This window comes from Pongo pygmaeus, chromosome 5, assembly GCF_028885625.2.
Source record: "Pongo pygmaeus isolate AG05252 chromosome 5, NHGRI_mPonPyg2-v2.0_pri, whole genome shotgun sequence".
NCBI classification, from domain to species: Eukaryota; Metazoa; Chordata; class Mammalia; order Primates; family Hominidae; genus Pongo; species Pongo pygmaeus.
The window spans coordinates 99,054,469-99,068,336 of NC_072378.2; the positions used below are offsets into that span (position 1 = coordinate 99,054,469).

General features: G+C 40.7%; 1 protein-coding gene across 3 annotated transcripts in view; it reads right to left on the reverse strand.

The window, feature by feature from the left end:
• Positions 1 to 529: 529 nt before the first annotated feature.
• The window catches only part of FAXC (failed axon connections homolog, metaxin like GST domain containing), a 67,621-nt gene continuing 54,282 nt past the window's right edge, over positions 530 to 13,868 (reverse strand). For all 3 annotated transcript variants that reach the window (XM_063666442.1, XM_054492512.2, XM_054492511.2), the window contains 2 exons: positions 11,587 to 11,703; positions 530 to 1,326 (listed from right to left, as the gene is read on the reverse strand). In XM_063666442.1, coding sequence (XP_063522512.1) covers positions 1,037 to 1,326; positions 11,587 to 11,703 — 407 coding nt within the window. In that variant the 3' untranslated portion in view covers positions 530 to 1,036. The remainder of the gene's footprint in view (positions 1,327 to 11,586; positions 11,704 to 13,868) is intronic.

Sequence of the window (13,868 nt, forward strand, 5' to 3'; positions counted from 1 at the left end):
GCAGGCAATGAAAGAACCACTTTTCTGCAAATACATGGTAGAATTGAAGACTGTTTGTAGCTGTTGATAATTTGTAAAAACATTTCCAATGTTCTTTGAACAAAAGATTTTGTATTCAGCCAAGATTACAGAAAGGAATGATGACAAAGTCCTAAGTGTATCTTTGTGTGTATTTCATCTGCTCAGCTTTTACAGGTGACTGTGGTGGTGGTTGCCTGGATATGGAATTCGTTTACCCTCAAATCTTCACATGCATGAAGTGCAATAAAGAATAAAATGCTGTGTTTATGTTGCACCACTTCCAAGAGGTTTAAAGCGCCGTACGAATGTTACCACATGAATCCCCACAACACCCCTGTGAGGTAGGTAGGTGGAGAGTATTGTCATCCCCACTTTACAGGTGGGAGAAATGAGGCACACAATAGTTAATAAGAGATTTGCTCAAAATCACACAGCTAGTCACTGGCAGGGCTTAGAATAAAATGTATACTGATTAGCACCTAGCACAGTGCTTTGCACATAGTAGGTGTTCGTTTAATATCTGTGGATTTTATTTGACTTATGTCTCAACATACAATATACACACATAAAGTACAAGTAGCCACCATAAAACATTTTTCTGATGATATCTCTCATTACTTCAGATCCTGGTGGAGAAAGGAGGTTCAAGAATCCATCTCACAATTAAGACCTCAATGTTGAATAGGATCATCATAAAGACTATCAGCTGACAACCTGCTCTTACACCTGCTCTACCACACAATATTATTAATAGTTTTCTAATGAAAACAAAAATGGATTTCAGGAACCATGCTGACATTATTATTTTTTGCCTGTTTGTTTTCAATGGAGTCATCTGAATGGTTCTGTGTTTTGTTTGTACAAAAAAGAAATAAGGCTGCTATAGTCCAGTTAGCATGTGAAAACTGTGCCAAGCACGAAGATCTCCTCCCAGCTCGGATGGATTGCTACCTGGGAAAATGGACCGACCCAGGGAGTGGCAGGTCCCAAGGAAGAGGGTCAGTGAGGCTGGACATCACTTGCACTGTTCGTGGTCTGTATAGTCATCCATGTCCACATCCGAATCAAAGAGTGAGTGTCCAGTAAAATCTGTGTCTGGGGTTCTGGAAAAACTGTTTTCTGCTCCCTCATCTTCAAAGGTCTCTGTCCTTGAGTAAAAGCTAAAATCCAGCAGCGGAGTGTGGGTTTTGCTGCCTTCGCTGCTCTCCTCAGACTCATAGATGGTATTGTCATCATCGTGGTGCCACTCTGGCCAAAATTTCCTCCTTATCCTCTCACAGTACATGGCAAGGTTGATCAGCTCACCTGTAGTGTGGTAAGGAAAGCAAGGATTAGTTCTCAAAGGCAGCAGTCTACCACTTCTATGGTCTGTGTTCCCCCAAAACTCCAATGTTGAAATCCTAACTCCCAATGTGATGGTCTAAGGAGGTGGGGCCTTTAAGAGGTGGTTCGTTCGTGAGGGCCAAGCCCTCATTCGTGGTACTAGTACCTCATAACAGAAGCCTGAGAGAGCTTCCTTCCCCCCTTCTACCATGTGAGGACACAGCGAGACAGCACTGTGTCCAGGAAGCAGGAAGTGGGCCCTCCCCCAGGCAGGCCCTCGCCAGATCCTAAATGGGCCAGAGTCATGATCCTGCATTTCCCAGACTTTCCCAGACTCCACAACTGTGAGAAATACATTCCTGTTGTTTACCAGCAACCAAGTTTATGGCATTTTGCAACAGCGGCCCAAATTATGACATCCAGCCACTAGGCTTTCTGGGAAACTGGAATAATGGGGAAGGTAAACATTAACAGTATTTTTCCACAGAGATACTGTGAAAATATTTAGGTTTTTATGCACATAATAAAAACGGTGAGTGAGAAATTTAAATTCAGTGAGTGGGCTGAATGAAATGAAGAAGTGAGTCCGATGATGATGAGAAGGGGCAAGGTAGTTTATCCAAAATGGCAGATAAACTACCATCATTTGGCTTTAGGAAGCATTTTATTATTTTATATTTACATATCAAGAGAGCTAATGCTTTGATTGGTTCATATATAAATTAATTTATATTCCATAAAAATACATCAAACTGTTGGTTGCATTAAGTCAGCCAGAAGTAATCATTTACTCCACAAATTTTTGTAGTGTTGCTGTGGGCTGAGTACCATGCCAAGTAGCTGAAAAAAGTTATGTTAGGACATAAACTTTTCTCCCAAAAAAATCCATATAATGGATAACTCAGAATTGTCTTTATGGATAAGTGTGCCTGCAAACACACTTAGTATAAGATATTTTTAAATTTTTACATGAAATTGAACAGCGGTACTCAGGATCCGGGTCCCACTCAGTCACTAGACTACTTCTTTTTTATGTAAATCAAAAGAACACTTGTGTTAAGTCACTATTACTGTCTAGGCATTTGTCTGAAACATGACACTCTACCTGGCCTTCATTTCCTAATTCCAAATGAAAAAGAAAGAAAGAGGGTGAGTTTCTCCCTTTGATCCAGCAGATGGCAACATTGCTTATAAATATATGATTTGCTACTATCTCTTATAGGACATTATTACTCTAAGAATATCTTTGAATTTAAGTTATATAAACATTCACTTATTGTGTAAATAATCCATGTTTTAGTGCAGAAAATTAGAAAAAACAGATAAGCAAAAAATAAAAGCATTACCAATAATCCCATTCTTCATAACATTTTCATTTATGTTCTTCCAGAAAGGTACATATTTACATAACATTTACATATATTTACATGTGCTATATAGGATTTACTATATATTCTTTTTCCTATCCTACGTTTTTCCACTTAACAACGTATAATAAAAATCTTTGAATGTCACACTCTGACCACAGTGATAAGTGCACACTATGTTATATGGCTGTACCATAGCTTCAGTTTGTCTTTATGAATCGCCTATCACAGGTCGTTTAGGTTGTTTCCATATTAATGGTTCTGTTGATTATAGTCTGTCAGTACTCTATTTTATTTTTCTGTTAAGGAAAATAACATATTTTCGTTTTGGAAAATTAGAATTAGTCTGTATAGAGAAACTGTACAAACACATAAAGAAGAAAACAAAAAGTACCCATGATTTCATCGATCCAAGATAATCACAATTAACATTTTGGTGTAACTTCTTTCAGTATTTTTTCTATTTACCTATTGCCATTATTATTACATATTATCTCCTGTAACATTATTGTAAACATTTTCTCATGTTGTTAAAATTTTTAAAAACTTGATTGCTGTTTTACTTACATCCCCTGCAAAACATAACAAAGCAAATCCCCCTGCTTCATGGATCCCACGGACATGTACTGGCTCCAGGTCACCATTTCCAGTCTTCTCAAATTATAGCAGCTCAGCCCCCACTATGTAAAAATCTATTCTCTTCTAGAAGATATTTGTGCACATGCTCAGGAGCCAGAAACCGAGAAGTCAACACCATTGCTCCTTTTGAGGAGCTGCAGCATGGAAAACCTTCACTTACTTTCTCCCTGGTGGGGACAGTCATGAAACGCCTCACCAGGTATTGCTGCCAATCCCAGGGAACCAAGAATTGAATAAAGATGTGAGGGCAGCAGCAAGAGAAAAAAAAAATCTAATTGGGGAGGTAAAGAGACATCAAAGATGAAATACAGTCACTTCACAGTAGGACCTGGGGACAGCCCTGTTTGACTCAATCAAATCCATTCCTTACTAGCTTTTCCTACAGAAAATCAGAATCTATTCACAAGATCCACAGGATCTATGAATATCACTTCATTCATCGCTTTTCTTTCTACAGGCTTGTTTCTTCACCTTTCTCCAGAAGAGGTGCCTGCTCTGTGATCATGTGACATTAATACCACTTCAGTATGCAATAATAAAAATTAATAATCATAATAGCAAACAGTTATATAGTCCTGACTGTGTGCCAGGCATGTAAAGTGCTTCACTCACCTGTTGAATTCATATTAACCTCGTTAGTCCTCATGCCCTTCACTTCCACTCAACTCTCTACTGATGAGCTGACAGCATGGCCTGGGAATTAATAGTATTACACTACCTGTCATGGAATATTTTTCTGTAATTATTCTTGAGGTCTCAAGACTTATGAGGAGACAGGTGACATCCCTTAATGGCAATGAGCTATCATAAAAGAAGTGATCATTCCAACATGTAGTTGAGAAAGGGTTTGCTTTGATGAGCAAGAGCTGGGAGCCCACACACTCCTCAATTCCTGCCCATGATAAAGAGTGAAACAGAGAGTGGACATCTATAGTTGGGTTTTATCTTTTTCTGGCTTTGCCTATCCCTTTCTGTGGCTAGATTCACCATCAGCTGAACCACTTAACATGCTACTGGACAAAAGAACAGAAAAAGGTGGCAGCAGAAACAGGTTGTGTGGAGTGTCTGTGTGTGTGTGTGTGTGTGTGTGTATGATAAGCCTGTGTTAATATAAATCCTATACAGGCCGGGCACACTGGCTCATGCCTGTAATCTCAGCACTCTGGAAGGCCGAAGTGGGCGGATCACCTGAGGCCAGGAGTTTGATACCAGCCTGGCCAACATGGCGAAACCCCATCTCTACTAAAAAATGCAAAAAGTAGCCGGTCATGGTAGCAGGCGCGTGTAGTCCCAGCTACTTGGGAGGCTGAGGCAGGAGAATCACTTGAACCAGGGAGGCGGAGGCTGCAGTGAGCCGAGATCCTGCCACTGCACTCCAGCCTGGGAGATAGAGTGAGACTCTATCTCAAAAAAAAAAAAAAAAAAAAAAAGCCTACGCAGAAGACATAAAGTTTGCAAAATAATAGAAAAACTGCATTTCTTCAAAGTGTACTCAACAATCAGATAACAGTTTTATCCACTTGACTGGTAAAAAAAAAAAAGTCTGATAACATCCAATGCTGATGAGGATGTGGAAGGTCAGGCATTGTACTACATGGCTGGCAGAGGTATACATTGCTATAACCTGTTTTGGAAAGCAATCTGATGTTATCTATCAAAAATTTAAATGTGCATATCTCTTGGCCCAGGATTTCACTTTTAGTACTCTATTCAACTACAATAAAAGCAGTGGTATGTAAAGATATATGTACATGGACATCAAATGAAGCTTTTTTAAGCAAAAAAAAAGAAGTAAATGATGAAAACAGCCTGAATCTCCATCAATAGGTATTGATTAAATAAATTAAGATGCATCTATGCTATAGAATATTGTGAAGCTGTTAAAATGATATGATATTCTGTTAAGTGAAAAAAACGAGTTATAGATAATGTGTATAGTATAATTCCATTTAGTTTAAAAACAATGAAAACAAACAAACTGAAACACCTATATATGCTATGCAAATCTGTACATGAAAAAGGCACAAAAGGATTTACATTAAATCCTTAATATGGAATATTCTGTGGAAATAATATTGGATATGGATGAGGAGAAGGCCATAAATTTTTTAAACTATACCTTTGTAATTCAACTTACTGTAACCATCATGTATTACTTTTCAAATTTAAAAATCCAATAAAATCAATTGGTAAGAAACAAAGTGATATTCTCAGACAACTTGAGAGGATATTTATTAGAAAGCCAAATGCCCCCCTACCCAGAAGATAATCCCAGATAGAATAAAGAACCTTTCTGTTAAAGTTTCTCAAATGGAAATGCCCTCCCTGCTCTTTGAATAAAGTGATGCATTTTATATTCCTGTATTCCTCTAATTTCTCTAATAATCAAAACATTCTGTACAATTTGATGCTGAAAACGTTGTCAACCAAACCCAGAATCCAGAACTAAGGTTCTCCAGCTGCCAATCATGCAAGGCAGGAATGCGGGTGAGAGAGAAGCATGCTAATGTCTTGCAGCAGCACCTGCCAGCCCTTGGTCACGAACCAGCAAATAACTTGGAAAACACAGGCCAACATTCAAACACACTCATTTGCTCTACAGGTATTTACTCAGCATCTTCCTGTTCCAGATCCATGCTAGGCACTGACTACATCCTTGGTTGCTCCTTTTGGCATCTGTCATGCAGGCATGGAGGACACTGAGCATATATCCTCTTCAGAAAAGTTCCTAAAATACTTGAATACTGTAATGAAAACACCCCCTTTGCCTTGTCTCCTCGAAGCTAAAAAATATTAATTCACAGATCTCCAAATACAAAAACAGGACAAGGTAATTCGTTCCAGCCCTTTCCTGAAACCCAAATCTCCTCACAACAACCTCTTCCTGAACACTTCTCTCCAGATGGAGAATAGTAAGAGTGCAGGAGTGAGGAGATATTTACATGCTGGTCAAGGAGATGCAGCATTTTTTCCACTTTTTAATCTATCAAGTATTAAGTAAAAAAACATTCAAGTAATATAAATAATTGCTGGTGAAAGTTGCTGAATGAGGTTTTTCCTAGAGCACAGAAGGTTGGGCTCCTCCTAATTCAGAAAATAGCATTAAGGTCTGTGGTTTTGATAGGACTCTGGAGGACAGGCAGACACACTGCAGAGCTCTTGACCCATCATGGCTTCAATTTCACTTTTCTCAGCTTTCTTAAGCTCTCCACATCTGCTTTAAGGAGTCCCCCAATCCACATGCAATTCTCCGATAAGAACCCTGATTAAAATATCAAATCTGACTCCACATTAGGAATGTTGCTAATAATAAAACTGAGATTTTTTTAGTATAAAATGGCAAAAATTTCAAAATAAATTATATTCAACCCTAATCAAGGAGCAAAAATTGGAAGTACTTTCAGACTTTGCTCATGAGAATATAAATTGTATAATCTTTCTAGAAAGCAATTTAGCCATGTAGACCAAGAGCTTATGCCCTTTGAGACAGTAATTACCGAACAAGAAATTTAGCCTAAGGAAATAACCAGAGATGAGCAAGAGTATATATTTATAACAATATTCACTATAGAATATTAGTAAAAGTTATTTAAAACAACCCACAAGTCCAGAAATAGATTAATCACATAAATTACCATGTAGCCATAGGACAGGATATTATGCAACTATTAAAAATACCATTTTGAAGAATATTTCATGACAAGGGAAATGGCCAAAATACAGTTAATTTTAAAACTTTAGGTTATAATTGTATCAACATTATGGTCCCAGCTTAAAATATATATATATATACATACTTACATTTGATAAAAGATTAGATACATACCACAATATCAGCAATTGTTCTCTGTGAAAGATGGTGTCACAAGTTATTTTTTATTCTTTTAAAACTTTTCTATCTTTTCTAAATTTTCTTCAGTAAGCAAATTATTATTCATATTTGTATGTCTATCTAGATAGATATATGCATACATATGTATATTCAAAGCCTGTCCTCCTGCTCATCTAACCGAAGGAAAATTTCATACTATTCTACATGGTTCCAGAAGTAGCTTGTGTGGCTTTGTAAATAGTATGTTGGACCAAAAAACTAATATTCATCCAAACACACTCACAATGAGGCAAGGCCAGTGGTGCTTCTGCCATTCCAAAGCTAAAAGCAGAAAACTGCCTGAATCCGAGCCATTTACATGCCTGGGTTTCACCCAGTTCTAAAATCTCCAGGCTACTTCTTGTTTCTACTTAACCCTTCTCGTGTTACTTCTTGAGAAAGTCTCTACCACAGAGACAGCAAAGGCAGGGAAAGAGGTTGAGAGCAAATTACAGCAGTAGTAGTTTGGCTGCATGTTATCAGCTCCCCTCCAAAGATTTAGAAGGGTTATGGAACTAATGCCTCAAATGGGATTTAGAGATCCCTGTGGATAATTCACAAGGGATCCCTGTTAATAATTCATGCTACGCCAGTACCCAGGGAAAACTGGAAGCTACTTTAAGAATCAAAGTACATGCAACGATGTGCCAAAAGCTCCGTGCAGACGATGGTGTCAGATTCCCCAGATGTGCATGAGGCCCAAAATCAATCCTCCAAAAGGCTGATCATTTCTTTTAAAAGAACACTAAATGCCTCAAGTCCTTTCAGGAAGTAATAGAGAAAAGGGCCAAATCATAACAAAAAATGCATCATTTCTGAAAGAAAAAATTATATAGAGTCTGAGTTCTACTGATAATGGGGTCCCTAAATACTTCAGACTAAGTAACAGATGACCACAACAGTGTGTGTGTGCATATTTGTATGTGTATGTACACACATATGTGTGTATGTAGGGATGTGTTTGGGTAGAAGTGTAGGTGTATCTGTACAAGTGAGTGTGTGGGGGGATGTGTATAGAGCATGTGAGTAGATGTGGGTGAGTATGTACACATGTGTGTAAGGGTGGTACGGTAGGAGAATGGAGGGAATAGAGTAGGAAATAATACAAACAGAGAATGGATATAAAACACAGCCCTAAATGAACTAAAAGGAATCAACACCTTTTAGACCACTATGGAAAAATGTGATTAAATTAAAGGGAAACTAATATTTTAAATGCCACGAACCTCACCAGTGTGATAACATATTTAGTTTAGAGAAGTTCCAATGTATTGCAAAACAAGGAACATCCTCATAATGACCATTTAGGAAACTAAATGACAGTCCATACTATCCCTAGTCCCACTCGGCTGAACTTCCAGAAGACCTTCGATCAATGCCTGACCCATTCCAACGAAGTCTGATAATGTATCTGGAGCTCTGTCCCCACCAATAAGAGGATCTGGAGAGTGAGTGCTGCTGGTGTCAGCCTGGTCTAACCTCCTGGGCATGCACATGAATCGACACACACACACACACACACACACACACACACACAGAGCTGCAGGCTCCACCACTTCCCCACCCATCTACATGACCACCACACATGACTGCTTGCCTGCCTCAGTTTCTTGTATGCTTCTGCCTTGCTTGGTTCCATCCATCCATCTATCCATCCATCCATCCATTCACCCATCCATCTGTCCATCCATTTATCTATCCATCCATTCACCCATCCAGCTATCCACCCAACATTTATTAAGAGCATTCTATGTGCTATTCTACTGGTCTCTCATCTACATACCCAGCCTGCTCAGTTGGGCATAAACATTTTGATTAATTCTTGTCAATCCTCTTCCCCAAACCTAAATATTGAACTTTGATCCCCACATCCCTGGCCCCAGGCACTTGCTTAGGTACTGCCTCAAACAGTTCCCATGCAACTATGCAGGGGAACCTCTCTCAGAGGCCCTGGCTGCCACATACAGATGCTCCTCGACTTACATGGGGGATACATCCCTATAAATCCATTAAAAGCTAAAAATATCATAAGTCAGCTGGGCACAGTGGTTCATACCTGTTATCTCAGCTACTTGGGAGACTGAGGTAGGAGGATCACTTCAGGCCAGGATGTCAAGACCAGCCTGGGCAACACAGGAAGACCTCATTTATTTAAAAAAAAAATTTTTAATTATCTGGACATGGTGTCTCACTCATGAAGTCCCAGCTACTCAGTAGGTTGAGACAGGAGGATTATTTGAACCCAGGAGTTTGAGATTACAGTAAGCCATAATCATGCCACTTCACTCTAGCCTAGGTAACAGAGCAAGACCCCATTAAAATATATATGTATATGTAAATGTACATATGTATATATGTGTGTGTGTGTGTGTGTGTATATATATATATATATATATATAGTCCAAAATGCATTTAACACCTCTAACCTGCCAAACATCATACATTAGTTTAGCTTACCTTAAACGTGCTCAGAACACTTACATTAACCTACAGTAAGGCAAAATCATCTGGCAACACAGCACACTGTACAGTATCAGTTGTTTACCCTCATGGTTATATGGCTGATTGGGAACTGTGGCTCAATGCCACCACTCAGCATCAGAAGAGAGTACTGCACCACACATATGGACAGCCCAGGAAGAGATCAAAATTCAAAGTATAGTTTCTACTGAACAAGTATTGTTTTTCACAATCCTAAAGTTGAACAATCATAAGTCAAACAATGATAAGTCAGGAACCATCTGTATATCCCACCACCCTACCCCACCACACAGACACACACACACACCCCCCCCAAGATCTGGTCCCTTGCACATCAATCCAAGGTGAGCTATGTTTCCATATGCCATTTCCACCATGAATTTTACTTCTGGCTACAACCCCACACCCACCCCACACATATATATGTTCATCCCCTAGCACTGGTTCTACTTATCCTTGCTCCTTAGCTTCCCCTCTCATATCTCTTGAAATTCTGACAGGCCTCACATCCAAGGTACACACCACACAAAAAAAGTACTAAGATTGTGTTTCTTTGGTCAAAATTAACATAAATAATACTTTGGGTGGCCAGGCGTGGTGGCTCATGCCTGTAATCCTAGCTCTTTGGGAGGCCGGGCTGGGCAGATCACTTGAGGTCAGGCATTCAAGACCAGTCTGACCCACGTGGCAAAACTCCGTCTCTACTAAAAATACAAAAATTAGCCAGGCATGGTGGTACACACCTGTAATCCCAGCTACTCAGGAGGCTGAGGCAGGAGAATATCTTGAACCTGGGAGGCGGAGGTTGCAGTGAGCCAAGATTGCACCACTGCACTCCAGCCTGGGTGACAGAGCAAGACCCTGTCTCAAAAATAAATAATAATAATAATAATAATAATACTTCAGAAAGCACTAGACTTACAAAGTATTTGTTGACATTTTCATTTTCCCACAGTCTTGAACTTTTTAGCTCTACTATTTTTTTGTTGTTGTTGTTGTTGTTTTAATTTAAGACAGAGTCTTGCTCTGTCGCCCAAGCTGGAGTGCAGTGGCACGATCTTGGCTCACTGTAACCTCCGCCTCCTGTGTTCAAGAGATTTTCCTGCTTCAGCCTCCCGAGTAGCCAGGATTACAGGTGCATGCCACCATGCCCAGGTAATTTTTGTATTTTTAGTAGAGATGGGGTTTTGCCATGTTGGCCAGGCTGGTCTCGAACTCCTGACTTTGTGATCCACCCGCCTTGGCCTCCCAAAGTGCTGGGATTACAGGCGTGAGCCACTGCGTCCAGCCACTCTACTACTCTTAGTGTATGATCTACAGCCACTCTGTTAGAACAGGAGGAGAGAGTGGCTTGAACGCAAATGGTACAGAATCCTATGTACTTATAGTTACATGTGCAACATCTAAAAACATTTTAGACTCAGAGCATCTGAAACAGCCAGTGAGCTCATCAGCGTCACCCCACTGTGGTTGCTGTAGCTGGATATACCAGAAAGTGGGGAGCCCCCATTGCCCAAAGGAAATTAAGGAAGACCAGCAAACCAAGGGCACTAGGTGGAATTCAAGCCCTATTTCAGCAACAAATCTTAAGTCCCACTATGTAAGCAGATGGAAGAAAAGTGCTAGCATAAAAACATGGCAGGATCTATGTCAGCACTGCTAAGAACATAGTCTGGGCAAGACAGCAGGTGAGAAGCCCAGTCTCTCTTCCACCCTAAAGTATCCTGAGTACAGAGAACCAACCCTAGCCCTATACACCATGCCTGGTGTCTCCATAAAGCACACCCAAGACCAAAGCATTGGTCTAGAATTCTCCACTGTGCTACCCCACTGCCCACCCAGCCCCAGTAAGCCCCAAAACCTGAAGAGGTGTGTAGGGCTTGCCTTTGATCAGCCGTTCGGGTCTTGTCCCTGGTAAGGTCCACATTGCCTGTGCCAAGTGTCCAAAGACAGTGGCGTCAAGAGTGGAAAGCTTGGGCCCCATGATGTACTTCTTATCACCTGCAGTAAATAAAGCAGAGAAGTCACTGGCCCACACTGCCCCACATCATCACAATGGCACTTAGAACATTCTATTACATATTCTTTTACTGAATACCAAAAAGCTTTGCAGAGTCAAAATGCATGCACACCCTTTTGCTTAAAAAAAAAATAGAACAAAAGTAAAATGAATTAAGCAATCATGTGATACATCAACCCATAGAACAGCAACACAGGGAACATACCAAAATAAGCAGATGAGGGAGGCCATTCATGGAAAAAAGGGAGAACTGATCACCACCAGACCTCTGGGGAACCTTCTTGTCTCAAACTCAAGTAAAGCCTGTGATGCTTAAGAACACCTGGAAGTTTCCTTAAATCATCTCAAAAGTAACCCAAAGCAAGCACAGCTAACATCAGCACTTACATTATTAATTTAAATATATTTCCCCAGGAAAAACAAGAAGCCTAAGCTCAAGAGGTTTGGAGGTGAGGTTTCCCATGATGCTACATGGTCCTGGCAAAGTTCTCACCTCTGAGGACCAGCTTCCATGGAAAACAATAAATAAAGAGTAGCTATGAGGTCACGGGCTTGGCCCTGGCATCAGGATCCCATGAAAGGATGTTTCACACTACTGCTCCCATCTCTCCATTTCACACTACTGACTTCATCCAGGCCTTGTCACTGGACTATCACACTCAACCTATTAAAACTGACCCAAGTCGTCTCCCAGGCTACTGTTAGACACTGCTGCATATGGAGGGAGCACTAGGGGAGATGGATCTGCCTAGCTCATATCCTGGCATCACCGTTGTTCACTGTGGGAATCTGGTCATCACGTAACCTCTACAGCTTCAGTTTTCCCATCTGGAAACGGGGATGAAACTAAGAGTTTCTATTTCTTTGGGCTATTGTGAGGATGAAATGACATAATGTACATTAGCACGCATGACAGCCCCTCCTTTTCTCCAGTCCTTTCCACATCCCACCTGACACTATCAACTTCCTAAGACTTTTGTTTTTTTTTTTTTTTTTGAGACAGTCTCACTCTATTGCCCAGGCTGGAGTGCAGTGGCACGATCTCGGCTCACTGCAAGCTCCGCCTCCCAGGTTCAAGTGAGTCTCCTGCCTCAGTCTCCCAAGTAGCTGGGATCACAGGCAGCCGCCACCACGCCCGGCTAATTTTTGTATTTTTAGTAGAGACAGGGTTTCACCATGTTGGCCAGGCTGATCTTGAACTCCTGACCTCAAGTGATCTGCCCACCTCGGCCTCCCAAAGTGCTGGGATTACAGGCATGAGCCACTGCGCCTGGCCCTAAGACACTCTTTTAATCATGTCACTCCCTTTCAAACACCTTCCACGGCTTTTGAAATGAGTTATGAAATGAAGTCCAAACTCAACTTAGAACTTAAAGTGCATTATACATTACCTCCAACCCATGTTCCAGCTATATCCTTCATTCCTCCCTTACCCTAGCAAACCTGAGGACCACCCCCATTCCCCAGCACAATTTATGCCTCCAACTGCTACACCTTTGCTCATGCTGTGTACCCTTTCTCTGCCCCCACAACTTATATGTGCTCACCACTTCTCTCGAATCAATTCTGTCCATCCTTCAAGGTCCAGCTCCAGCCTGCTTTCAAAGCTTTCTGGTGGCAACAGGAGCTTTCAGTTCATACAGTCCTGTGTTTACATCTCCCTTTTGCACATACAACCTTATAGGACTTTAAGACATTTAATGCCTATTAACCTTCTGAACTATAAAATAAGAAGAATAACTGAGGTGACTTGAGCAGAGCACACAGCAGATATATCCTGCCTCTTGTCTCTCAGGTTTCTTGAGTGACATTTTTCCTATAATGCTCTATACACAGTGTATGTGTGTGTGTGTGTGTGTGTGTGTGTGCACTTTATCTTTCCAGCTAAATTGTTAGCTCTTTGAAAGTAAGGGTCAATTCTTGCTTTTATTTAGCAAACCCTTATACCACATTTACTACATGCCTGGCCTGGTTCTACATACTGTACTCTAGGAGTATCTACCCCTTTCACCATTCTTGAGTGACAAGCTGAGGAGACTGATTATCTGATGACAATGCACAGGAAAGACAGGAGGAGGAAATGGCTGGAGGTGGGAACACAAGGTAACAACTGTTACAGCACAAATGAAGCAGAAAGTGATTTTTA